The following is a 23,856-nucleotide window of genomic DNA, read 5'->3' as shown; positions in this document are numbered from 1 at the left end:
GGAAGCTCCTGGGCCATCCACATTTGCCAGAGCAGGTGGCCTCTGAGGGAAGAGGCTGACTGGAGGCCCCTTCAGTCACTGACAAGGATAACAGCCTCTTACTTCTGCAGAGCATTAATCACTGTCAGAGCATTGTACAATGCCTTCTTCAAAGAAAAATAACCTGCTTCTCACTGAACGCCACCAACACGGTGTTCAGGCACTTTCATGGAGGTTGGCTGGGTGACCTACGTCTCCTTTGGGCCTCATGCAGGGAAGCTGGTTGCGACTGTAGATGTTATTGATCAGAACAGGACTTTGGTCGATGGTCCTTGCACTCAGGTGAGGAGACAAGCTATGTCTTTTAAATACATGCAGCTCACTGACTTCATCCTATAGTTTCCACACAGTGCCCGCCAGAAGTACATCCAACAAGCCTGGCAGAAGGCAGATATCAATACAAACTGGGCAACCACAAGATGGGCCAAGAAGATGGAAGCCAGAAAAAGGAAAGCCAAGATGACAGATTTTGATGGTTTTAAAGTCATGAAGGCAAAGAAAATGAAGAACAGAATAATCAAGTTTGAAGTCAGGAAGCCTCAAAAGGAAGGTCTCCTGAAAGCTTCTCCCAAGAAATAATCTGCTGCTAAGGGTGCAGCTGCAACAACTGCTGCAGAGGTTCCAGCAAAAAAGATGACTGCTGTGGGCCAGAAGGCTCCAGCCCGGAAGGTTCCTGCCAAGAAAGCTGCAGGCCAGAAGACAGCACCTCTGAAAGCTCAGAATGGTCAGACAGCTCCAGCCCAGAGAGCACCTGCTCCAAAGGCGTCTGGCAAGAAAACATAAGAGATAAGAGGCTATTATAAAAATAATAAAGGTTCTTTTTGACATGCTGGCAAAAAAAGAAAATGAACCTCACTACTCCCTAGAGAGTGCCCACAAAGTAGAGCATTGTCCAAGAGAGAGCAAGGAAGCACAGATCTCAGAGCTTCTCCCACATGTAGGTTACAAGGCTGAGACTTTGCTGTTTGTAATTTTGTTTATTATTGAATCAACTTGAAAACAGAGCCCATGATCACGTGAAGATGAAATTCCACACATAGTGAAGCAGCTTCTCAGCCTCAGAGCCAGTGCCGGGCTCCCGTGCGCGTGTTGAACAGGTAATCTCTGCCTGTACCTGAGCTCAGATGGTCAGGAGAGAGGGAGAGAAGGTGTTGCTGGCCTCAGCAAAACTGCCTCCCTCCCCTAAAGGTAGGGGAAGACATTCCAAAACGCTTGGTGTGACCCCTCTTCTGCTTGATCCAATCTGTCCCTTCTCCCCTTTCCCAGCAAATCCTTTGAGGTCTGGCTCCAATGCACAGGAAGCATCCTTAATTCCCCAAAACTGGACACTAGATCCCCTAAACCCGGTGCCAGATTACTCTGCCATAATTCACTGGTGACAGTGCAGTATCTGGGGGCTTCCCCCTTCACCCGATTCCCCCTTGGGCAGGAACCAAACCAGGTCTGACTCATCTCCTGGTCCCACAGGTGTTTGACAGATACTGGCTGAAGGTGAGTGGGGGTGAGAACAGACCCCATTCAGGGAAAGAGTAGATAGTGGATGTCTGGTGGCAGGAGGAGATACTGAGATGGGGTAAGGAGAGAAAGTGGGCCCAGGTGGAGAATAGTTTGGGAAGAGGGGGACTCACGGGAGTCCTGTGCTCTGCCATCAAAGTGCTGCTGAGAGGAAAAATGAGAGGGTGCAATGAGTTGAATCCTGCCCATAGGGAGCAGTAGAGGCCTGCTGCCAAAGAAGTCAAGAGCCCACCTGCCGCCTCCATCCTGATGGTGCTGGAGAGGGCACTCCATGGGGAAGGGGGCAGGCTTGGCAGGGGAGCACTCTGGAGCAGGCTGCGTGCCCACTACACAGATGCTGGGTTTACATACCAGGCTCATGATGCTGCTGGGTGCCTGTGGCATCTCCATCCTCGGCGCCTCCATGAACCCCTCAATGGACCTCTCAGCTCCTTGGATACTGGAGCAAAGTAGGAGCAGGAGTACAGGCTAAGGCTCTGGGCCCCAGCCTGTGTTTAAGAAATGGACTCCCTGGCATAGAGATGTGCAAACGAGGCTGACCTGTTTAGCAGCAGAGCCTGGGCTGGTATGCTTGGTGCCTGTAGCACCCGGGCCAACCTAAAATGCCAGGAGGGGGCACCAAGTAGTGAGGGCAGCTGACTCGCTGGCTCCAGGGACCAGCACCATTCACCTGCCTCTTTATATTGGGGAGAGTCAATGTCTGTATGCAAATGCCCACATTGTTACCCCCACTTTCCCCTGGGTTCAGTCTTGTGCCCACAAGAAACCCACAGTCTTAGGAGCAGGTCAGGGTTTTTTTTCATTTGGTTTTTCCTCCCCAAAGCCCTGGTACATAGTTGTATATCCTAGTTGTAGGTCATTCTAGTTCCTCTATGTGGGATGCCACCATACCATGGCCTGATGAGTGGTGCATACGTCCGTGCCCAGGATTCAAACTGGCGAACCCCGGGGCACTGAAGCCAAGCACGCAAACTTAACCACTCAGCCAAGGGCCAGCCCCAGGAGCAGGTCAGGTTTCAAGTAGAGGGCAGGGGTCAGGAATTGAGGTAAATGCCCAATGCATGAGAGACTCAGAGTCTCAAGCCCTGGACCTCATCCACACCCATCCCATTCCAAGACTGGGCTCTGCCAAGGATGGAGATGTCTTCCTCCCAGTGCCTCTCTGCCTCTAACCTGACAACCTCTGGAGGGAGGGCAGCACTTAGTATCAGTTGGGCTGCTCATCAACTTTGGCATTGGCATCAAATCTTAGGTGAAACCACCTATCATAGATGGGGTCCATTGGTGGGCTGGGGGGAGGCAGGGAGCACAGGGATAGGAGCCCTACCCCTGAAGGAGCCTGTTGAGGAGCCAGCCCAGAGCCAAGAGGAGAAGGGCACCGGTCATTGTCAGCATCACCACAAACCAGGGCTCCGGCTGCCAGAAAGCCTCCGTGTCTGTCACAAGCAGGGGTGTCATCATTGAAGGCATCTGAAATGGGGGCCACAGTCTCAGCACTGCCCTGTGAAACGCCCTGATCATCCAGCCTTCAAACTCCTTTAAGGGCTGGGCCACCTGTATTGCCAGGCTCTTTGCATTCAACAGTTCCCTCTGGAATGCCTTCCCCCATCATTCCACCTGGTAAACTGGGTCTCCTCACCCTCTAAGATCCTCTCTCCCCACCCCCGAGGACCCCCCTCACTGTGGCTCTGTGGGTGCTGGTGGCCACTGTGCTGGCCCTCCACGGAACTAGATGCACAATGACGGTGGCTGTGGTGCTGAGATGGGGGATGGAGGGACCTGCATCGGCCACACGAATCAATAGCTCATAAGTATGAGGCTGCTCTGGCCAAGGGGGTGCCAACATGAGGTCATTGTGCACCAGGATGGCTCCTTGCAGACTGAATCGGCTCTGACTATTCCCTGAAAGCAGAGTGGCAGAAGAAGGAGACAACTGCTGGCCTTGTCCTGCTCCTCCCCCATAGCCTGGTGGCTCCCATGGCCCTTACCTCCCACGATACTGTAGGAGAAGGCCAGGCGCTGAGGCTCCTGGGGGACCCGACATAACACCTTGGTCACCTCCACGCTCTGGCCCAGGGATGTGTGGATGGTGAGTTCCTGAAAGGGGGGCTCACACTCTGGGGCATGGTCATTCACATCCTGCAGGAAGGTAGCCAGGTCACCCACTTCCCAAACCCTCAGGCCAGTCCCTCAGCCTTCTCCCACCACAGCCAGAGCCTAGCTATCAGGTAACAGGCTCCAAAGCTTCCCACAATGAGGTCCCAACCCCTCAAGCCAACCAATGGAGGAAACAGGCACAGAGTGGAAAAGCAGAATGCCAGAGGGAGATGTGAACTCTTCCCAATTCTTTCCAAAGCCTCAGGGTTCAATTACCTCAACCTCGATGGTAATGGTGCAGGAGCCTGAGTGGTGGCAAGTGGCGTCCTGGTCTTGGCTGTGGTCAGTCAGCAGGACAGTGAGCCTGTATAACCTTTGCAGCTCATAGTCCAAAGACCCCAGGAGGCGAACCTCTCCTAGAAGGGGTGGCCAGAGCCTCAGCCTACAGAGTCAACTCTGGCTCCACCCTTCCATCCCAACCCTGGGGTAGGAGTACCGCTGAGATGGTCCACAGCAAAGGTGGCGGATCCGCCAGAGGTGTGGTACTCAATGCTGTCGTGCGGGTAGTCCATGTCGCTGCCCACCACAGAGCCCAGAAGAGTGTGGGGCCCTGCATCCTCCCGAACTCGAAATGTGCGTGAGACACAGGCTGGGGAGAACTCGTTGACAGGTGTCACCATCACCAGTACTGGCACCTCAGCTGGAGGCCATTTAGCAATCAGGGAGCTAGCCTGGGGAGCCTAGCCCTGCCCTGGGGGTCTGAGGAGGGAAACATGGCCCTGCCCTGGCGGTGTAAGGAGGGAGAGGGTCTGGAGGGAGGGAAGGCAATAACCCTCTCCTGCTGGGGGGGAGGGTCTAGGAGAGGAGAGAGATGTCCCACCCTAGGGGTCTGAAGTGGAGACAACACTACTTTACTGGTTTTTCAGGGAGGAGCGATGATTCTGCCCTGAGGATGAGGAGAGGGGTAGAGAACAGCTCTTTCCTGAATGTCCAGTCCTGGGTATGGTCACTCACTGGTCATCAGGGGCTGACCATCATCAAGCACCAGGATGGAGGCTGCATGCTGAAAGCAGGCCCCAGGAGTGTCACAGTCCAGTGTGGCATTCACCTGGCCAGAGAGGCCAGAGAGTGAGGCCCAGCCAAGGCCTGGGAGAGCCTTGAGGCAAACCGGGCTGCCTCAGGCCAGGGTAACCACAGGAAGCCTACCCTGACCTCTGTTTTCCAGACTGCAAAGCAGGTGGGCTCCACCACCATCTCCTTTGCGCTCATGGGCTTGGCTCCCACAGACCCTTGGTCCACCCCCCTTTCCTGTCCCAAGCACCCTGCACGTGGGTCTGGGAGCAGGCGCTAGGTACCTCCAGGACCCTTTCTCGAAGGCAGAGACTGGCTGGGCCAGGAGGGCTGTGGAACCGCAGCTGGTAGTCCAAGGTGGAACCAGGAGAATCTGGGTCAGTGCAAGTGAAGGTGTTCAGCATGGTGCCCACAGGCATGGTCTCCGGGATTTGTGTCCTGGGAGCAGAGGGCAGGCGGCAAGGCAAAAGTTGGGCAAGGCCATGAGCCATGGCTCTCGCCCCCATAAACTAGGTAAGGGTCCCGTGCACTCACACCAGCAGCTCTGGGAGGCAGCGCGGGGGCCAGCGGTTGACTGACCGCACTTTCACCGTGAGATCGAGCTCGACGCTGGCCCACGGACGGAGCCGCTCGAAGGCCTTCACTTGCAGCCGTGTAACCGCGGCTCCTTTCGTCGCTGGCGTCAACTCCAGAGGAGCAGCGGTCCGCACCACACCGTCGGCTGGCCGGGGTGGGAGGGTGTGGGACGCAGAGTTCGGCCCCGCCCTCAGCTCATTCCTGTTTCCACCCTCCCACCGGATCTCAGGACGGCGACCGGCAAAGGGGGCTGAGCCTGGACACCCCAGCCGCCTCCTCCAAGGATCCCCTCTAACTCCTGCCCAGCCTCCAAACATAACCACGCTCCATTTTCTGCCTGGGCTCCAGCCTGGTTTCTCAGGAAGGTGAGGAGGTACCGCAAGTCACCTCTAGACCGCCGCAGAGGCATCCCCATACCCGTCATCCCTGCCCCTCACCGCGACCGATGGAGAAGAGCGGGCAGGGCACCGGGGAGACGATTTCATAGCGCACATCGAAGCCCCGGGCCTGGACCTGAGCCACCTTACTCCCGGGGACCAGGTTCTCCAAGATGGTGATATTCTGGGCTTGCTCCCTGGACCAAAAGGGAGACACTGGCTCCTGCCCACTCTGGCCACGGCTGGCTGGATGCACAGGCCCCTCCCCTGGGGCTTCCCTCATAGCAGGAGCTAGCTGAGGACGCTCCAGCGGCACCTCATCTTCACCCTCCTCCTAATTCCCTGGGGCTAGGCCCTGCCTCCTTCCCTGTTCCCAGGGTAGGGAAGTCTTACAGGAAGGAGACCTGGCTGGAGGGAGCAGGCAAAACTTTAACCATCAGCATCCCATGGCAGCTTCGGTTTTGTCCAAAGGTCACTGAGACCTGAAGCTGGAAGCTCTGTGATGTACATAGAACAGGAAGGGAACCAGGGTGTGTGTCTACCCGTATGTCCGTGCCCAGTCTTCCCTTCATATAGGCAGCCCTCTCAGGTCCTTCCCAAGGAGCCCAACACTCTCTCCTCCCCATGATCTGTCACTCTTCTAACAGGTAGTCCTTTGAATCCCATTCTTTGGGCCATAAATTCTTCTATTAGGATGCAAACACCCCCAAAAAAGAGTGATATTTGAGTCATTCATGATGTGACTTATCATCTTAGAATTGCTAGGAGCCAGTCACTAAGGCACGGGAGTTTTAAAGAAGGAACTTCCCTAACCTCCTCCAGACTGCACTAGTCATTTTACCCAGAACTTTCTTTTCCTGTGTGACTGCTCTGAATTCTCTCCTTTCTATTAGAGGCACTATGAGCTCCCAGAGCCAAAGATCCCTTTTCTTTCTGGAACTCCAGAGTCCAGCACAGAACTAGACCAACACAGGAGGACAGCCAGCATGGGGCAGCAGATGCAGGTGTGGGCTATGTTTGGGAGAGGCAGCAAAATCAAAGAGGCCAAGGAGGCCAAGAACAAACAAACCTCCAGGAGGTGGTGGCTCTGCCCATTGTATGCCCAATCCATGGATATCTCCTGGTCCCAAGTCATGCTCACCTTTTGAGCCTGGCCTTTGAGGCCCTGGGATGGCGCCTGCAGCCAACCCTGCCTATTGATAGAGAAAGGTCCAGGGAAGTGTGGAGGGTCCTGGGCACTGGTGATGCTCATCTGACAAAACAGAGATGCTTTGAGGCCCATCCTCAGCCCCTAGTGCCCCAACCATCCCTTTCAAAATCTCCCAACAGTACAGCAGGTACCTTCCCACACCTAACTCTCCTATACCCCACCACTGACACTTACCACAGCCTGGGCTTCTTAAGCTCCACCCCAACCCCTGGCCCTGATCCTCAATCCTTTCTGCTTTGCAACCAATTATTTTGTTTTTCAACTACATTTCTTTTTTGGATTACAAAAGTGATGCAGAATTTTCATGGATAATTCAGAACACATAGGAGAACTTGAAAGAAGAACTCAGCCCCTGAGGAATATCCATGGTCACTGGGGGGGCGGGCAACCCTCAGTGGCTTTCTCCAAGAACATGCATCAGAGGCTCAGCTGTACACTAAAGGATCCCTCTGCAGGAGGTACTTGACCTGGCAGAAGCTGGGCTTGGTCTCCCCATGCCCCACCCACCATCCTGCCCCCCATTGCCCCTATGCTGGACTCACCTGGGCACCCTGGAGTTCCAGGCCTGGGAGCAGCAGAGTGTACAGGCGGGCCCCAGGTGAGACTGTTTCCAGCACCTGAATGATTTCCCCACCTGGCCAGAGGGGAGGTCAGGGAGGCTCTGTTCAGGCCATGCCTGCCCACCCCCTGCCTGCTGCCCCTGGCCTCACCTGGGCTGGCAAATCGGCCAGCACACCGGATATGGCCAGGGTCCTGCTGCACATCCACAGAGAGTGGTCCCTCCATCACATGGTTGCCACATATGAACCGCAGCTGCAGCTCATAGTGGTTCACCACCAGGGCATCCAGCTGGGCCGAGCTGCTCAAGGTCACCTGTGGCAGGTGGGCAGTGCCATGTGGGGCCTAGGCTCTCCAGCCCCCTACACCACTTCTGGCTTTGTGAATTTAGCTTCTGCCCTTGTTTCCCCACAGTCCTCAGCTGTGCCCATGACCCTACCTCACCCACATAGATCCCTTGCCACCTAGTCAGGCTGGGTGGGTTGAAGAAGGTGGTGGGTGGCTGCACATGGAGCAACTCTAGGGTAGGTATATGAGAAGAGCAGTTGAAGGAGAAAAACTGAAGGATGGTGCCAGGTCCCTGGCTCTCGGAGACTTTTATGAACCAGGGCAGGCAGTGGACGTCTGTAAGGAAGAGATGATTCAGGCTGGAGGCCCCCCACCCCATGCTTGTAGAACCACACACATGAGCATAGTCCTGCCCTTCTGGCCATCCTGGGGCCAAGCAGACAAAGCTCTTCCTTGTCCCCAACATCCTACCATAGGTCAGCTCATTTCCCACATTGGGAGTGAGGACCTGGTGGAGGAAGCAGCCAAGATAAGGAATGAGGGTCAGAGGCTCAGATCTTTGCCCTTTCCTGGCTCTCTCCCAGCCCCTGCCCTCCATGAGAGCTTATCTGAGAAAGGTCAGGTCTCCACTCCACTGTGGAGTGGGCAAGTGAGAACTGGAGTTCCCCCACCCACCGGCTCCTCACCAGAGACAACCAGAGCAAGAAGCAGCACCAGGGCCCTGAGCAGCACCATAGTGGTCTGAAGATACAAACAGCAGAGGAGACTCTAGAAGGCCAGACGTGTTTGTCAGGCCCACCTCGTTGCCAGGTCAGTTGCTCAAACATAGCTGGTCAGGCGGGACTCCTGGGCCTCCCAGATTTTAGCCCCTCCCATCCCTGGTGACATCTCTAGGCTTCAGACAGGTGTCAAGAGGCCTGGAAAAAACAATTTTTTTCACTGCTCCCAGTGAATTCCCCCATTCATTACTATAACCTGAAGGAGATGTGAGGGGAGAAGAATCAAGCTTCAGATGAGGAAACTGAGGCTCAGGGAAGTCTTAGTCATGTAGTCCTTGGAGACAGAGTAAGCACAGCATCAGGAAAATTGGGCCCAGGACCTACCCCACAAAGTCCAAACTCCAGCTGCCCACCACCCATTAGAACATTATCTACCTACAAAATCTGAGTGCAACTATCAACAAAATCTCTCAAAAATTGTCTACATTCAACAAGGGATCCTTGGTGACAGAAATCAAAATAGTGGTTATCTTTGGGGATATCGACTGGAAGAGACACAAAGTGGCCTCCACTGGTGGCTGGAGATATTCTATACAGTATCTTGATCTGAGTGACAGTTGCACAAGTGTCTACAGATTTTAACACTTATTGAGCTATACCTTTGAGAGTTGACAATCATTGTATTTGTTAGATGTCAATTTTTAAAAACTTGTCTACACTTGCTCTCTCTAGTTCTTCACCTCTCACTCTCTCTTCTACCCAGTGCAGCCGTGAAAATGACCCTCCTCTGAAACTGCCCTCTCTCCATGAACCTGCCCTTGTTGGAGTCCTCAGACACCTGCATACTGCCCAGTTTAGCAGTGCATTCTCCACTCTCATCTCCTTAGCAGCATTTGATGCTTCTTCCCCTTGGCTCCTAAGTGCCCACACTCTCAGCTTCCTCCCACCTACCTGGCTAATCCTGCTCAGCTCCTTTGCTGGTTCTGCTACATCTTCCCTACCTCCATCCAGTGGAATGTTCCAGGGCTCAGTCCTGACTGCCACCCTCCTCTATGTAAACTCACCTCCTCCATCACATCCAGGCCCCTGGCCTTAAATACCATCCACTCACTTTGCCTCCCAGGTCCAAGGCTTCAGTGCTAATCTCACACATCTAGTGGCTGACCCTACATCTCCTCTTGGATGTCTAACAGGCATGTCAAGGGTCACATGTCCACAAATGGTCACTTGATTTTCCTCCCCAAACCCACTTTTTTCCAGTCTTTCCTGGATCAATTCATGGCAATTCCATCCAACCAGTTGTTCAGGCCCAAAATCTAGGAGCCGTGCTGGGTGCTTCCCTTTCCCTACCCATATTTATGCACCAGCAGGGCTTGATTTTAGCTCCAACACATACCCCAAACTGACCCCCTTCTGTGCACCAGCCCCACATAGGCCCAGGCCCTCCCCTCCCTTGCTGGATGAGGGCAGGAGCCTCCACTCTGATTACAGAATGGTTCTCCCAAAGCAGCTGGGATTATCTAAACAGGAGCCAGCCCAGGTAATTCCCTGCTCAAAAGCCCCTGGAGCTCCCCAGCACACCAAGAACAAAACCCCATGTTCTTTTCTAAGGCTGCTACGAGCCTGGTTTTGCTGGCTCTTCACTCTCCCAACTACTTCTTTAAGTTAAGCCCTGTCTAGCTCCTGTACTCTCAAGGCCTTTATTTGCAGGCTTGTGTGTGTGTGTGTGCGTGAGGCAGATTGGCCCTGAGCTAACATCTGCTGCTAATCTTCCTCTTTTTTTCTCCTCAAAGCCCCAGTACATAGTTGTACATCCTAGTTGCAAGTCATTCTAGTTCTTCTATGTGGGATGCTGCCACAGCATGGCTTGACAAGTGGTGCACAGGTCCGTGCCCAGGATGCGAACCTACTAACCCCAGGCTGCCAAAGCAGAGCCCGCCAACTTAACCACTACCACTGGCCAGCGCCCCACTCTCAGGGCCTTTATTTATTTATTTATTTATTTTGAGGAAGATTAGCCCTGAGTTAACAGCTGCCGCCAATCGTCCTCATTTTGCTGAGGAAGACTGCCCTGAGCTAACATCTGTGCCCATCTTCCTCTACTTTATATGTGGGACGCCTACCACAGCATGGCTTGCCAAGCGGTACCATGTCCACACCCAGGATCCAAACCAGCCAACCCCGGGCCACCGATGTGGAACGTGTGAACTTAACAGCTGTGCCACGGAGCAAAGGAACCTTTAATTCGTCTGATCTCTCTGCCTAGAATGCCCCTCTTCTTCATCTCCCCATGATGGCTCATCCAGATCCCATAAAGAATGCCACCTCCTCTGAGAGTCCCTTCTCCCAAGCTAGCCTGTCGCCCTCGTTCCCCTGTATTTCTCTGTCTACTGACTTGTTTAGTCTGTGTCCAGTTAGACTTTATCCTTGAACCCAGCCCCTGATCGCGGCGAGGCCTCAGGGAACCGGCTCTGACCGTTCCGGCCAGAGAGCGCCGCTCTAACACCCTGCCTGTGGTGCCGGGCCGAGGGGATGAGGACGTCGCCGCGGGAATCGCGGCTAACCGCGCGCTCCCCACTAGAGGGCGGCCCCGCCCGGCTTGGCCCAGACCCTGGGCGGAGAGGGAGCAGGCTGGGCCTTAGCTGTGGCCCCTCCCCTGTTCTGCAGCGGGGTCCCGCGCTGCCGGAATCCTGAGAAGGGTTGGATCCCTCCCGTCACTTCCAGGGATTGTCGAGGCCGGCTCTAGGAGCGGATTCAGTGGGTCGGGCCCCAAGTGGGCCACTGTACTGCCGAGTCCGAAGGCTAGGGGCGCTCTGCCCGCACTTAGGCGCTTCCGGGGACCCCGCGCGCTCACCGGACCCTTGCGGGAGAGGCCGCATTTCTATCCTGGGAAAAATAGGGAAGCTGAGGCTACCGCGGGGAAGCGATTTGTCCTGGGTCACGCAGCAAACCCAGAGTCAGCTCAACAGCCCGCGCTGTCTAGGAGTCCCGGGCCGACCCCACCCGGCTTACAGCTATAGTCCCGCCCCTCCCCCAGAGCCGGAGCGGAATGAGGAGTGGGCGTTGGGCTCACCCACCAGGCGGGGCCCGAGGGGCGGGGCCACCTTAGCTCCGCCCCGGCCCTATTGGCTGCGGCGCCAGGGGCGGGGTGCGGCTGCCAGATGTTGGGGCGGTGGCGGCTGGAGCTACGGTGAGCGAGGAGCGGCGGAGCAAGGCGGAGGGCGAGGGTGCCGCTGGCCGGCCGGCCGAGCCCTCTCCGCGCAGCTCCCGCTGGAGTTCGAAGAACTGGCAGGCCTGGCGGGGGCTCCGGCTCGGGCATGCACAGCGCTCGGCTTGACAGCTTTCTGGGCCAGCTCCGCTGGGAACTGGTGAGGCTTGGGAGCGGGTGTGGCTTGTGAGGACGTGTGTAGGGTGCTCGGCTGCCGTCCGGTTGGAACGACAAAAGGGTAGGGGGCCGTCCCGAGTCCCCATCCAAGGCAGGATGGGGGCGGGGCAGTGCAAATGGCCCAGATGGCCCGCGTCGGGTTTCGGACGGTTGGGAGCTGCGCTGGGCATCAAATAACAGCCGCCCAGCTGGCTGTGCTGCCCGGGCGGAGGGAGTTGCAGGGGAGAAACTTCTTTTGGCGTGGAGCAGTGGGCTGCGAGGGACTAAAGAAATGCTGGCGCTGCCCGCTACCTCAGGCTGTCTGGTACCTCCTTCCTCTACCCACCACCTGGCAAGTGCTCCATCCTTCTCTAAAAGATGCTATGAGCTTTGGGGAGCTGAATCTCTCAAGAGGCACGGGATGCCCCTCCAGCCCTGAGCAGGCCCTACTTCCCCATGCAGGCCCGCAACCCTGCCTTCCAGGGCGGGTACCGACTTGCCCGGCTCTGCGTGCTGCAGCCTGCCGGACTGCCACCAGGTCGGCTGATGGGAGCCACACGAGTTTCGTGTGCCAGCACCCCCATGCCGCCCCTGTGCCCACTAGAGCTGCCTTGCTTCCCAGGCCTACAGGCCTATCTAGCCCTCCTGGGCCTTCTGTTTTGGGATTGGCCTGGCCAGGCGGCAGGGGTGACAAGGGCTGCCCCTCCCACTTCTGCCCTCTCTTCCTCTGCAGCTATGTGGCCGGGACACAGGCTCACCCCCAATGCCTGGCCCTCTTCCACCACCTCCCAAACCTGGCCCAGGTGTGGGGCTCAGCCACCGGCTCAGGGCCCCAGATGCCTTGGAAGAGGATTCGGTCTGCTGCGTGGAGGAAGAGGAAGAAGAAGCTGTGGTGATAAGAAACAGGGGTGTAGCCTTGGGGGGCCCGAGGGAGCATGCCCTGGACTGGGACTCTGGCTTCTCGGAGGTGTCAGGCAGCACATGGAGAGAGGAAGAGCTGCCAGTACTTCAGCACCGAGCACCTCCAGCATGGCCCTCCCATAGAGAGCGCCTCTCGGCCAGTGGCGTCTCCCTGCCCAGAGGGGCCTCTGTGGCCAGTGCACCCCCTGCCCACCGACCACGGCCCAAGTCCACCCCAGATGCCTGCCTGGAGCATTGGCGAGGGCTGGAAGGTGAGGACTGGACAGCAGCCTTGCTGAGCAGAGGTCGCAGTCGCCAGCCCCTGGTGCTGGGGGACAACTGCTTTGCTGACTTGGTGCACAACTGGATGGAGCTGCCTGAGGCAGTGGGTGAGGGGGATGTTGGTGGTGGGCCCCGTGCCCGTCCTCGGCCCCCCCAGTTTCTGCTTGGCCTCTCTGAGCAGCTGCGGCGTCAGCTGGCCAGGGCACGCCGGGCAGCCATGGCGGGAAAGCGCCTGTCATGCCCACCTCGCTCAGAACCTGAACTGCCTGCAGATGTCTCACGCTTTGCAGCTCTCATGAGCTGCCGCAGTCGCCAGCCGATCATCTGCAATGATGTCATCAGCTACCTCTGACCCTGCCCTCCAGCCTAGGACAATAAAGAACTTTCTCTGGACTGTCCTGGTTCCATAGCCCTGAGGCTCCAGGAGGCAGCCCCAGCCCTGTAAGGCACAGTCCATGCAGGCGAATCAAGAGCCTTTTCCCTCCCTACAGGGGTCCCTCTCATGCCCATGTCACACCCATGTGCCTGCCCTGTGTTCTATCATCCATCCTCTCCACTTACACCTTTTTTCAACAAGCATTTATTGAGCGTTTACTGTGGACTCAGGATGCAGGGCTTGACAGAGCTGGGTGGTGAGGCTGCTGCTTATCACAGCTCGTAGTGCAGGGGTGGAAAGATAGTGTCCTCCTCCTCACCCTCACAGCTGAGCTCCAGTACCAGCACCCGCTGCCCAGGCAGAGGCACTTGGCCTGTCACCCGCTGCACCAGTTCCGTCACCCTGGTGGTGTGGGGGGGAGGGAGGTTGGGGGAGATTTGGTAGGTGAGCAGTGACAGGCAGAGAGTGATATGGCATGGACTAGAGGATGCTGAGGTCTATAAGGAGCCCAAACTAGGAGCAGGAGCAGCTCAAGACAGGAAACATCTGAAACTATTTTAGGAGCTGCTGGCCCGGCAGGCAGGAGGCAGGAAGCTGTGAGTCCCCTGGGAGTGCGCTATGAAAGGGGGGCTGAGCAGGGCATGGAGGAGCTGGTGGGGCTGGCCAAGCCTGCAGCTCCTGGAGGCCTCCCCTCAGGCTCTCAGCTCTTGCCCCACCCCCAGCCCTTTTGCTGGCTCCATTTGGCAAAAGAAAACTTCAGGAAGGTGTGAGGGGCCCAAATGGGGTTGGGAAGAGGAAAGGCTGCGTGTTCTGCACCTCCAACTTCTAGGGACAGAACAAGGCCTGGCTAAAGCCAGGTGTGATCTCACCTGAGAGACAAGTGCTGGGCCTGCTTTTCAGGCGGCCATGCAGCTGAGTAGAGAGGGGCCCGGCCGTACAGCAGCATCCTCACCCTCAGCCCATGTTGTTCCTAGAGAGAGACAGGTCAGGTGCCAGCTAGGCCAGGTTGGGCCAGGCCTGGGGGCAGGGCAGGAATGGGGCACACCTGGAGATGGGCCAGTAATGACTCCAGGTTTCTCTCAGGCTGCCCAGCAGGCACCTTCAGGCGGTCCCAACAGGTCCACTTCAGGTGATGGAACTGGGGGATGGTAGTAGGGAGGAGTGAGAGCTTCTCACACACACACCCTCCCCACTACCCCAGTTACCAGCCACTGAGGGCCCCTTTCCTAGGGGAGGAGCTAGACCAGAGGCTGAAAGCAGAAGCCAGGGGTTGGGAGTGGAAGGTGGGATCTGGGCCCAGAGTCTCAGCACCCTCCCTGCCCATACTGGGGCCAGCACAGGAAATGGGGCTATGGGCCCCCCCCTAACAGGGAAATAGGCGATCCATCACACAGGCTGGGGGGGTAGGGGGCGGTGCTTCCTGAGGAAGCAGGAGGAGGGCCGCTGCAGTCACCGATAAAGCAGCTTGTTCTTCAAATGCAAGGCTTGGAGCTGGGGGGTATATCCTGTTCCCTCATCCTGTACTGCCAGGACCTTGGACTACTCATGGGCACACATGGGCAAGGCGCACAGTGACCACTGGGGCCCCACTGGCTCAGAGACTCCAGCAGGGACACAGTCCACAGAGGCCTCCTCTTCCTGTTCCCTCTTTCCTTCCCTATTTCAACAGTCTTGGGGTTCTGGTACCCAGAGCTGAGGGTAGGAGGGTGGCAGGCAGCCAGGGGCCAGGACAGGAGGGCCCTGCCAGGCCCCCAGAAAACACAGTGGTATCTAGCTGAGACAAGGACAGAGGTGAGATGGAGGGGGGGATCCTTCCCCTCCCCCTCTCCCTCCATCATGGACAAAGGCAGCTTGTGTTCTAGCTGGAGACGGGGCCCCTCACAAAGGGGCTCTGTGTGCTGTGCCCTGAGGGACCCCAGGGCTGCTCAGTAAAAGCCCAGTGCTGGCCCATGACCTCTCCCCTCTCCCCTCTTCCCTGGAGAGGGCATTTTCTTTACCCCCTCCCCTGTTCCCCAAGGAAATGCCAACTACTGCAGAGCCTGGGCACCCAGCCAGGGGCATTCACAGCCCTGCACTGGGAGGAACACACATGCACACAAGCCCAGGAATGCCTGCATGTGTACTCACATGCATACCCATGCAAGCCCACATTGAAGAAGAGCCCTGCACTCCCATCTGGCACACAGATGTGCAAGCATGCTCCCTCCATGCTCACACACCACAGGGCCAGGGATTCCCAGACCCTGGTGCACTCACACCAGTGATACAAATGCACACATCCCTACAGGGCTGTAGATGCCACACCTGTGGTGGTAAGCTCAGTGCTCTTTAACTCAGCTTGCAGGGATGGGCCAGGATCCCCACACCAGGCAGGCAGAAGTTAGGCTCTGTTTGGGGCTAGAGCCCTAGTGCCCCCTCCCCACCACCTCCCCCTCAGGGGAACTCCTACAAAGGAGGGGGCTGTGGGGGATGTCTGGCTCCACTAATGAGTTAAAGCTGCAGCTCCCCCAGACCCGGGCAGCAAAGGTTGGGGGGTGGGGATGGCTGACGGCTGCTTCCTGTGTCTGACAGGTCCCAGCCTGGCTTCACAGCAGGAAAAGGGCTGGAGGGAGTCTTGAGGACTCCCCCAGAGTCTGGGTCCTGGTGAGAGCCAAAAGCCAGAGTAGGGCCTATTTGGGGAGGTAGAGGGAAAACCCAGGCCTAGAGTGGGTGGGATGTCAAGGGCTCACCGTCTGGATGGCTGGGGCGTGAGGCACCCAGCGGCTGAAACGGTTTTCAGCCAGATGCAAATAGCTGTGGCGAAAGGCACCAAGGGATTGTGCCCCACCCACCACCTTATACAGTTCCAGGACCACCAGGCCTGCCACAGCTGCTGAAGTGGTAGCAATGGCTGGGATAATCCGGCCCACGATTCGCTTGCTCTGCCAAAGACAGGAGATTTGGTCTGGGCCCAAGGTGTAGGGCTAGGGTTTGACCCCCACCTCCAGGCCTGAGCCCCAAGGGGCAGAGTTACCTGCATGCGGTTGGCGGGTAGTATCCCATAGTTCTGAGCTCGCAGGCTTGCTGCTGCTGCCACAAAGTCCATATGAAAGTTGCTGTCATTGTCCTATGAGGCCCAAGTGACAGTAGTGTTAACACTGTCCCAATGCCCCTCACCACGGCCAATCGTGTGGCACTGCACAGGTCTTGACACAGTCCTATGGGCTAGATGTTCACATCTCCCCACTTATCAGATAAGGAAGCTGAGGCTCAGGGAAAGTAAGATGCTTCTGGGGTCCTACTGGGAGGAGAACTCAGGCCAAAAGGCCTCAAAGCTGTCTTTTTAGCTCTTGACCTTCCCCAACAACCCTCCAGCCTGGCCCTTCATCCCTACTTGGGCTCCCACCTTCTCAAACCTCAGGGGCTTCAGGTGAGGGCCCACGCTCCAGAATTCCAGGGCTTCATGCAGTTTCAACTGCTCAGGGCCTGTCAGGGGAAGGGGGTGTTGGGGCAGGCCTTAGGCCCCAGCTCCTGCACTCTTCTCCTGGAGCCTGGTGCCTATCCTTGGTCTCTGCCAAGCCTATACTTACCATGTTCAGAGAGACCTCTTGATTGATGCTGCAATCTTCTCCCCAGCAGCCCCGGCCCTCACCCCTGTGTGTGTGTGTGTGTGTGTGTGTGTCTACATGCACACACATGCACGCCTATGTGACTGTCCTCACCTAGGGGCCACAGCTAGGTGCTTCCCAGGGCCCAACAGTTTGTGGTGGTGTTTTTTTTGCTGAGATCTGCCAAGGGAACAGGGGTTGGGTAGGGGTGTCGGGGAGGGATAGGCAGCAGGGAGAGGGCCTACTGAGGGGCTAGAGGATGAGCCCAAGCCTAGAGAGAAGCAAGGTCAGAGGGCCTAAGAGGTAATGAATTGGCTGTAGGGTCCCCAGGCCCCATCTTCCTTCTGCCGCACAGGTTGAGGTCAGGATGAGGCCTTTGGGTGGCAGCATGGGGGACCAGGGCCAGGGACCTCACCAAACTCAGCAGAAGCCAGAGCCGGATCCAAGTCATTAGCAAAGATGGGGGCCAGGTCCTGAGGGCCAGGCAGCGGCAGCAACTTTAGCAGTTCCCTGAGCCCAGTCTTGTCTTGTGAGCCAGGCAGCCCATGCATCTGGGCATACAGGTTAGCAGCTGCCAGCACGTAGAGGAAGTGCGTGTCCTGCAGTCAGACCAAGAGCAGGGGCAGATGCATGGGTGTGAGTGGGTAGGTATGGGTGCATGGGGTGGGGGTCACCACCCATTTGTGGATCTGAGTGCCTGCCTCTGCCTCACATGTGGACAGGTGAGGACATGCTCTCTTTCTCAGCATCGGTGCATCTCCGCAGAATGCAGAGGTGCCCACCTCTGCTCTGAGGAGCCACATTCCCATCTCGGGGCTCCCAAGGGACCCCACTCACTTGGCTGGCATCAAACTCCAAGGGCTGAGGACACCGTTTAGAACCCGACCAGAAAAGAGTCCCATCCTCCAGCACCTAGGGAAAGGGAAGCTGCTGGGCTCAGTCTGGTCACCCTGAGCTCTCAGCCCCCTGACCCCTAGCCACCTACTTTATCAGGTGGGAAGTGCTTCAGCAGCTGCATGATGCTATAACAGAAGCGTAGCTGCCAGTGGCCAAGGGCCCACACCACACAATCTTGCCAAGTCTGTGGACGCTCTCTCAGGACACCCAGCACCGCCTGCAGCAGAGTCAGCACCTGTGGCCTGTCTGTGTCTGCCAGAGAAGTGAGTGCCCTGCGGAGAGAGGAGGAGGTTTGAGGCTAAGCCCTGAAGACTCTGGTGCTAGAGGCCCTGGACTTCCATCCACCCCTGTTGGTGGCCTTACTGTTGGTGGTGGTTGATGGTCTCAGCAGCCAGATGGAAGAGCCCCTCAAACTCATCCCGGGCCCACTGTAGGGGAGGGAGGAACCGCGAGGTGTCAGGTAGGAAACAGGTCTGCAGTTGAGGACTGAACAGGGTGGGGGAGGGGTCCCTTGGGTGCTTCCCACCTGTACGGTGTGCTCAACTGTGCTGGGGAAGTGCCGCACAGTGCAGACAGGGTAGGGGGCATCCTCAGAAGCTGTAGCCGAGGCTGGGGCTCTGTAGGGCTCAGTCACATGTGGCATGAACACTGAAGCATGGCCCAGGGTGCCCTGTGTACCTGCTTCCAGCAGTGGCTTCAGATAATGGGTGCAGCGAACAGCCACATAGCGTCCTGGCAAGGGGACAGAGGGTCAAGAGTGGGGCTGGCACAGCTTTGGACAAGAGGCTGAGTTCCAAGATGGAGAACTCACGGGCCTGGAAACTGTCCAGGGCGGCAGCCACGCCATCCATACGGGAGAAGAAGTTGTCCCCGTAGATGTCCTCTGTACTGGGATCTAGCTGGTGGGTGAACGAGGTCACCTGCAAGTCTGAGTTCAGGCGGAGAGCGGCCTCTGCAGCCACTTCTGCCTTGGGCCTCTGAGAAGAAAGCAGGAAGACATTGGGTGGATGGGGGCATTGTAGGAGGAAAGTCCAGGACATAGCGGTATGGGGAGGGGTTGGCACTCACACCAATGTCCTGGGGCCTGAAGAGGAACTGACGGCTGAGGTTGGAGCGCTCTATGTGGTCCATGTCGGCAACAGTCACGCTCCCACTGCCCCTGGTCCCCAGGCCCACTAGGGCAAAGTTTTTGAGCAGCTCACAGCCAATAGCACCAGCACCCACCTGCCAGCAGGAGCAGCCTTAGCCAGAGGGCCTGGCCTAGCCCTCCCACAGACACTCCCAACCTCACCACACAGCTCACCAGGAGGTAATGTTGGTGGCTCAGCTTCTTCTGAAAACCAGCCCCGAACACTGCAATTTGCCCATCGTAGCGGCATCCTCTCTAGGAGACGCAGATAGTGGTCAGTGATGGCTGCTGGCCTGTGCTGCATCTCCCTCTTACACTGAGTTTTCCAGGTCTGGATCTTAGGGTGGTTCCTCTTGTTTCTCCCCTAATCTTGAGTTTAGATAAGGCTTACACCCCCACCCCAGGTTCTCACCGGTATACAGTCTTCGGGATTGGGAAGGGGCTTCCCATCTTCTGGAAGACAATCAAGGGCATCAAAGTACAGCCACTGGTCCAGGGGCATGAACTTCCTGGAAATTGCCTAGAGGCAAGCACTTTAGTTTAGGGACTCCTGCCACCTCCCAGCCCCTTCAGATCCTGGCTAGGGGCTGTACCCAGGTTGGTGAAGCCTCCAGGGCCACTGTCTGGTGTTGGGCACCCTTTGGCACCCACATTGACTTCTGCTCCCTTCCCAGCCCCACCCTGCCTGTGCCTGTGCCCACCTTGAGCACTTCCTGGGCAGCCATGGCACCCAATATGGCTGCCATGGGGCTCAAGGTACCAGCACTACTCAGGGCGACTGTCCGCACTAGAGCCTCATCCAGCGGCTCTTCCAATGGCTCTCCCTCTGTCCCCTTCAGTGGTTCCAGGGCCCGGGCCAGGCCCACCACCATGTCTGCGTCAACCTGTGGGGTAGAACTCTATGGGTACAGCAGCCTCAGCCTGAATTCTACACCCTACTCAAATCCTTCAGGCAGCCATCTACTCTGTCCCACAGAAGAGGAAGCAGAAACCTGAGGGGGAAGGCCCAGCCCATTTGCTAGATCAAGCAGCTCTACCAGAGGATGCCTAGAACCAGAGAGCAGCCCTGGAGGTTTCACTAACCTAGGGATAGATTCCAGCCCAGATCTGAGGAATTAGGAGGTAGCAGGGGTCTGCAGGATTTGTGGGGGACCCAGCCTCTGGTCTGGAGATAGTGCTTATCATCTCCTTTATATGAATGGGAAACTGCCTCTGGGATTCAAACTTGGATCTGTGAGATAGTCATTGTTGCCTCCTGGCAGGTGAGACCCCCAATAAGACAGAGGCTGGGGGAAGGGCAACAGGGCCACTCACAGGATCCCAGGGCCGGGGTGGGCGACCATTGTGGTGGTGGAACTTGTGCAGTGCACGGAAGGCCTGATGCAGGCAGTGGGCACGGTGAACTTCCTGGGGACTCTGGGCCACTACACGGGGCTGCAGCAGGGCTGCATCCAGGGGCTCCTGCAAGGGACACTTGGCTCAGGGTGGGGTCCAGAACACTATGGACCCCTCAAGGATCCCAAGCTCCCCCACCTCAGATGTACTTGCACGCACATGGCTCACAGTCTTGGGCCTCTTGACCTCAGTGACCGCCCCGCCACGCAAGTAACAGGAGAAAGTTGTTGTGTCCCCAATCTCCAATGTCCCATCCTCTGGGGGAGATCCAGCCTAGTCAGTATGACTTCTGAACCTGAGTAGTTCCTCACACCCCATTCTGTCTTGCATTGATGTCCTTGACCTTGCTCCACTGGGGAAAGGCAGAGGGAAAACCTATTCCCAAGGATCAGGCCGTGTGCCCCCACTGGGGGCGTGGGCGCTGAGCCTAGAGCTGGAGTAGGGTTGGCTTACCCTGCACATGGATAGGCCGGGGAGCACAGTCATTGAGCTCAACCATGCCCTCAATCCCTGAGAAAGTCACCAAGTCCCCACTGCAGAAATTCTGGCCATCAGCCTCTTTTTTCAGAGTGACAATGCCGGGGGAGCCCTGGATAAGAGATGGCTTGACTCAGGGGTGCTCGTACCTGCCTTCCACAGGCTGTAGCAGCCCCTCTTCAGTCAGCAAACGAGTGCCCACACCTTAGCACCCACCTGGGTGATGTGCTGGATGGCAGCTGTCAGGGGTTCTGCCTCTGTAGGGTCCTGCACGGTGAAGTCCTCACCAAAGTCACAGAACAACTGCCTGTAATAGGTGGTAGGGGTCACCGAGATGGCTCAGTGGTTAACCACCTTGGTTGTGCTGAAAAGTAGAGGACACTAGGACAAGCCCAGAGGGCCAGAATCAGGAAAGAAATGCTGGGAGAAGCTTGGAAGCTGGAGTTTGAGGGAGTTATTGGAGCAGGTTTGGAGGCTTGGGTGGAGGAAGCAGAGAGCTGGGACTAAGGACCAGAATCAGGAGGGGATGCTGGGACAGGCCTGGGGCTGGGTAGAAGGGCAATGGGAGCAAGCCTAGAGCAGCACTGGGACCAGTTGCTGTCTATAATGTGGCAGGCTAGGCAGGCAGTCTCACTCACCCGACAAGACCCCAGGTGTCAGCCACCAGAAAGCAGACTCCATGCTTGTGGCATAAGGTGCCCACCTTTAGTTGCTCCTCCAGCTTTGAGGCAGTCAGCACCACCACCTGAGTGGACCTCATGATCAGCAGGTCCAAAACACTGCCCAGCCCACCCTGCAGCTAAGGGCTGGAGGAGACTGGGATGGCCTGGAGAGTGGGGATGGGAAGGCACCTGGAAGTCCAGCAGCAGGTCCTCAGTGAGGTCACCTGTGTGGATGCAGACCTGGACAGATTCATTGAGCTTAGCGACCAGTTCTTGACATGCCTCAGCCCTGCTCCTTTCTAAGTCCCGCTTTGAGAGGAAAAACTAGAGAGAGAGACAGTCTGGCTTAAGCAAGATTTCTCTTGGGCTCTACCTCCACCCTGGTCTGAGAACCCACAGCCTCCCAGGACCCTTACCTGGGCAGCCAGGTCAGACCAGCAGGTGGGGTGAGGATCATGCAGAGTGAGGCTGCCCACACCCATCAGAACCAGGTTCTTGGCCACCTCAGCCCCCAAGCCCTGAAGACCTGACAGCAGGACCTTGGCTCCCTGAATCCTCTGCATGGCCGGCAAGCCCAGCACATACCTGTGGATGTGAAGTAAGAGGGCAGACAATTGGAGATCAGAGGTCAGAAGGCCACCCCACTTCTCTCCCCACTCCCCTCCCCAAGCCTCACATCTGCCGTGAGTACAGCTCCTCATCCAGTGACTTGGAGGTCTCCAGGACATCCATCCTTAGGCCTGGGGCTAGACAACAGGCTGCAGCGCTTATAGATAGGGTCTCTGTGTGGGAGGCAGTGTCAGCAGAGGCCAGTGCCGAGTTGTGGCTAGTACAAACAGGAACTAAGCCTAAGGAAGTGAAGGACGTTGCTGGTCACAGCTTTCTTCCCGGCTCCTCTGTCACCTCAGGGAAAGCAAAAGTGAAAGTTAAACTAGACTCTGAGTCGGCTCCTAGTCCTGCCTCCAGCCTGGACAGCCTAGCCTGGCAAAGATGAGTTCTGGCAGCCATAGGGCACAGGCAAGGTGGGACAGAACTCCTGGGTCTGTTTGGCCTCTGAGAGAGTAAGTACCTTTCTCGAGGAAGGGGACAGGGCCATAGGAGGGACCCATGTGGGCTGGATACAATGGTTTCCTGTGACTTCCTAGGTGTCCCAAACCTCGGGCCCCCATCCTCCTCAGGTACCCCTGCCTGAAGGGGCTTCCTACCCACAGAGTGCTGGTGGGAACTCCCTGTCCTGAGAGGGCTCACCTGGCCTGCTGTCCACCACACAGAAACTTAAAGACCATTCAGGGCAGAGCCAGTTTCATCCCAGAGGCTGTGAGAGCATATGAGTTTACATTGTCCCCACCCCAGGGCCCAAACCACAGAGCTGGGGGGAGCCTTACATTTTGGGGGGGTGCCTGCTTGGCCCTGAGCCATCTCCTCAGAGAATAAGGACTCTCCCCTGCCTATAGCTGCCACACCAGGCAGCTACAGGTAGCCAGTCAAGGATGAGTCCCAGGACTCAAAGGGAGTGGGCAGTCTCTAAGTGCCAGATCTGAAAGTTGGAGACATAGGGCAGCCATGATCACATGTGTCTTCATTTTTCATTTAAACTTTTATTTTGAAATAATTGTAGACTCAAAGGAAGTTGCAAAAATAGTACGGAGAGGTCCTGTGCACCCTTCACCCACAGATGTGTCCTTTTGCCTTCTAGGAACGTGGGGCCAGTTCTCTGAGGGATAGACCACAGCTCCCCACAAAACTCCACTATAGCTAAACCAGGTGCTGTCACAACTTTTTTTAAATTGAGGTAAAATTCATATGACATTAAAATAACCATTTTAAAGTGTACAATTCAGTGGCATTTAATGATTTCACAGTGTTGTGCAACCGCCACCTCTCTCCTAGCATCAAAACTTTTTCATAACGCACTGAAGAACACCCCACCACATTAAATAGACACTACCCATCCCCCACCTCCACCCCTGGACAAACACTCAACTATATTCTTTCTGTCTCTAGGGATTTGCCTATTCTGGATATTTCATATAAAAAGAATCATACAAAGTATGACCTTTGGTATCTACTTTCTTTCACTTAGCATAATGTTTGTTTTTTTTTGTTTTTTTTTTTTTAAAGATTTTATTTTTTCCTTTTTCTCCCCAAAGCCCCCCCGGTACATAGTTGTATATTCTTCGTTGTGGGTCCTTCTAGTTGTGGTATGTGGGACGCCGCCTCAGCGTGGTTTGATGAGCAGTGTCATGTCCATGCCCAGTATTCGAACCAACGAAACACTGGGCCGCCTGCAGCAGAGCGCGCGAACTTAACCACTCGGCCACGGGGCCAGCCCCAGCA

The 23,856-nt window shown here is 56.6% G+C and overlaps 3 protein-coding genes, 1 long non-coding RNA gene and 1 pseudogene across 20 annotated transcripts; 3 read left to right on the top strand and 2 right to left on the bottom strand.

The window, feature by feature from the left end:
• Window positions 1-65: 65 nt before the first annotated feature.
• On the top strand, window positions 66-866 carry LOC102150866 (large ribosomal subunit protein eL14 pseudogene; annotated as a pseudogene).
• A 135-nt stretch (window positions 867-1,001) lies between these two features.
• On the bottom strand, window positions 1,002-11,722 carry CDHR4 (cadherin related family member 4). 12 transcript variants are annotated; one of them, XM_023620421.2, is made up of 21 exons: window positions 11,528-11,722; window positions 11,305-11,336; window positions 8,418-8,648; window positions 7,883-8,067; window positions 7,596-7,758; window positions 7,428-7,519; window positions 6,817-6,927; window positions 6,069-6,172; window positions 5,736-5,872; window positions 5,257-5,443; window positions 5,007-5,160; window positions 4,666-4,759; window positions 4,148-4,351; window positions 3,928-4,067; window positions 3,543-3,693; window positions 3,236-3,456; window positions 2,882-3,024; window positions 2,095-2,151; window positions 1,906-1,993; window positions 1,668-1,695; window positions 1,002-1,153 (listed from the first exon to the last, which is right to left on the bottom strand). In XM_023620421.2, exons 3-21 carry the CDS (start codon window positions 8,464-8,466, stop codon window positions 1,098-1,100), a joined length of 2,364 nt encoding a protein of 787 aa, XP_023476189.1. In that variant the 5' UTR covers window positions 8,467-8,648; window positions 11,305-11,336; window positions 11,528-11,722; the 3' UTR covers window positions 1,002-1,097. The 12 variants fall into 12 exon arrangements, with proteins under 12 accessions (XP_023476189.1, XP_070093690.1, XP_070093688.1 ...); XM_070237589.1 differs by lacking the exon at window positions 11,528-11,722 and having other exon boundaries at window positions 7,883-7,962; window positions 11,305-11,501; XM_070237587.1 differs by lacking the exons at window positions 2,095-2,151; window positions 11,305-11,336.
• Window positions 11,540-13,588, top strand: INKA1 (inka box actin regulator 1). The gene is made up of 2 exons (XM_001497111.5): window positions 11,540-11,818; window positions 12,548-13,588. Exons 1-2 carry the CDS (start codon window positions 11,768-11,770, stop codon window positions 13,346-13,348), a joined length of 852 nt encoding a protein of 283 aa, XP_001497161.1. The 5' UTR covers window positions 11,540-11,767; the 3' UTR covers window positions 13,349-13,588.
• UBA7 (ubiquitin like modifier activating enzyme 7) lies at window positions 13,561-22,447 on the bottom strand. 6 transcript variants are annotated; one of them, XM_005600650.4, is made up of 24 exons: window positions 22,196-22,447; window positions 21,936-22,104; window positions 21,709-21,843; window positions 21,496-21,602; window positions 21,074-21,164; window positions 20,834-20,969; window positions 20,540-20,637; window positions 20,300-20,446; window positions 19,687-19,869; window positions 19,398-19,505; window positions 19,160-19,240; window positions 18,925-19,080; window positions 18,668-18,833; window positions 18,383-18,588; window positions 18,220-18,284; window positions 17,945-18,128; window positions 17,797-17,871; window positions 17,375-17,558; window positions 16,758-16,837; window positions 16,386-16,478; window positions 16,102-16,293; window positions 14,418-14,510; window positions 14,242-14,342; window positions 13,561-13,774 (listed from the first exon to the last, which is right to left on the bottom strand). In XM_005600650.4, the coding sequence occupies exons 1-24, from the start codon at window positions 22,249-22,251 to the stop codon at window positions 13,645-13,647; spliced, it is 3,036 nt and encodes a 1,011-aa protein (XP_005600707.3). In that variant the 5' UTR covers window positions 22,252-22,447; the 3' UTR covers window positions 13,561-13,644. The 6 variants fall into 6 exon arrangements, with proteins under 6 accessions (XP_005600707.3, XP_005600711.3, XP_005600709.3 ...); XM_005600654.4 differs by lacking the exon at window positions 19,687-19,869 and having other exon boundaries at window positions 22,196-22,441; XM_005600652.4 differs by lacking the exon at window positions 14,418-14,510 and having other exon boundaries at window positions 22,196-22,440.
• LOC111768335 (uncharacterized) lies at window positions 22,443-23,355 on the top strand. Its single transcript, XR_002800597.2, has 2 exons — window positions 22,443-22,580; window positions 23,216-23,355. It is a non-coding gene; the product is annotated as an uncharacterized lncRNA (long non-coding RNA).
• Window positions 23,356-23,856: the final 501 nt, after the last annotated feature.

This window comes from Equus caballus, chromosome 16 (assembly GCF_041296265.1).
Source record: "Equus caballus isolate H_3958 breed thoroughbred chromosome 16, TB-T2T, whole genome shotgun sequence".
Classification (NCBI taxonomy): Eukaryota; Metazoa; Chordata; class Mammalia; order Perissodactyla; family Equidae; genus Equus; species Equus caballus.
Note: the sequence above shows the minus strand (reverse complement) of the source record. Positions and strands in the feature narration are given on the sequence as shown.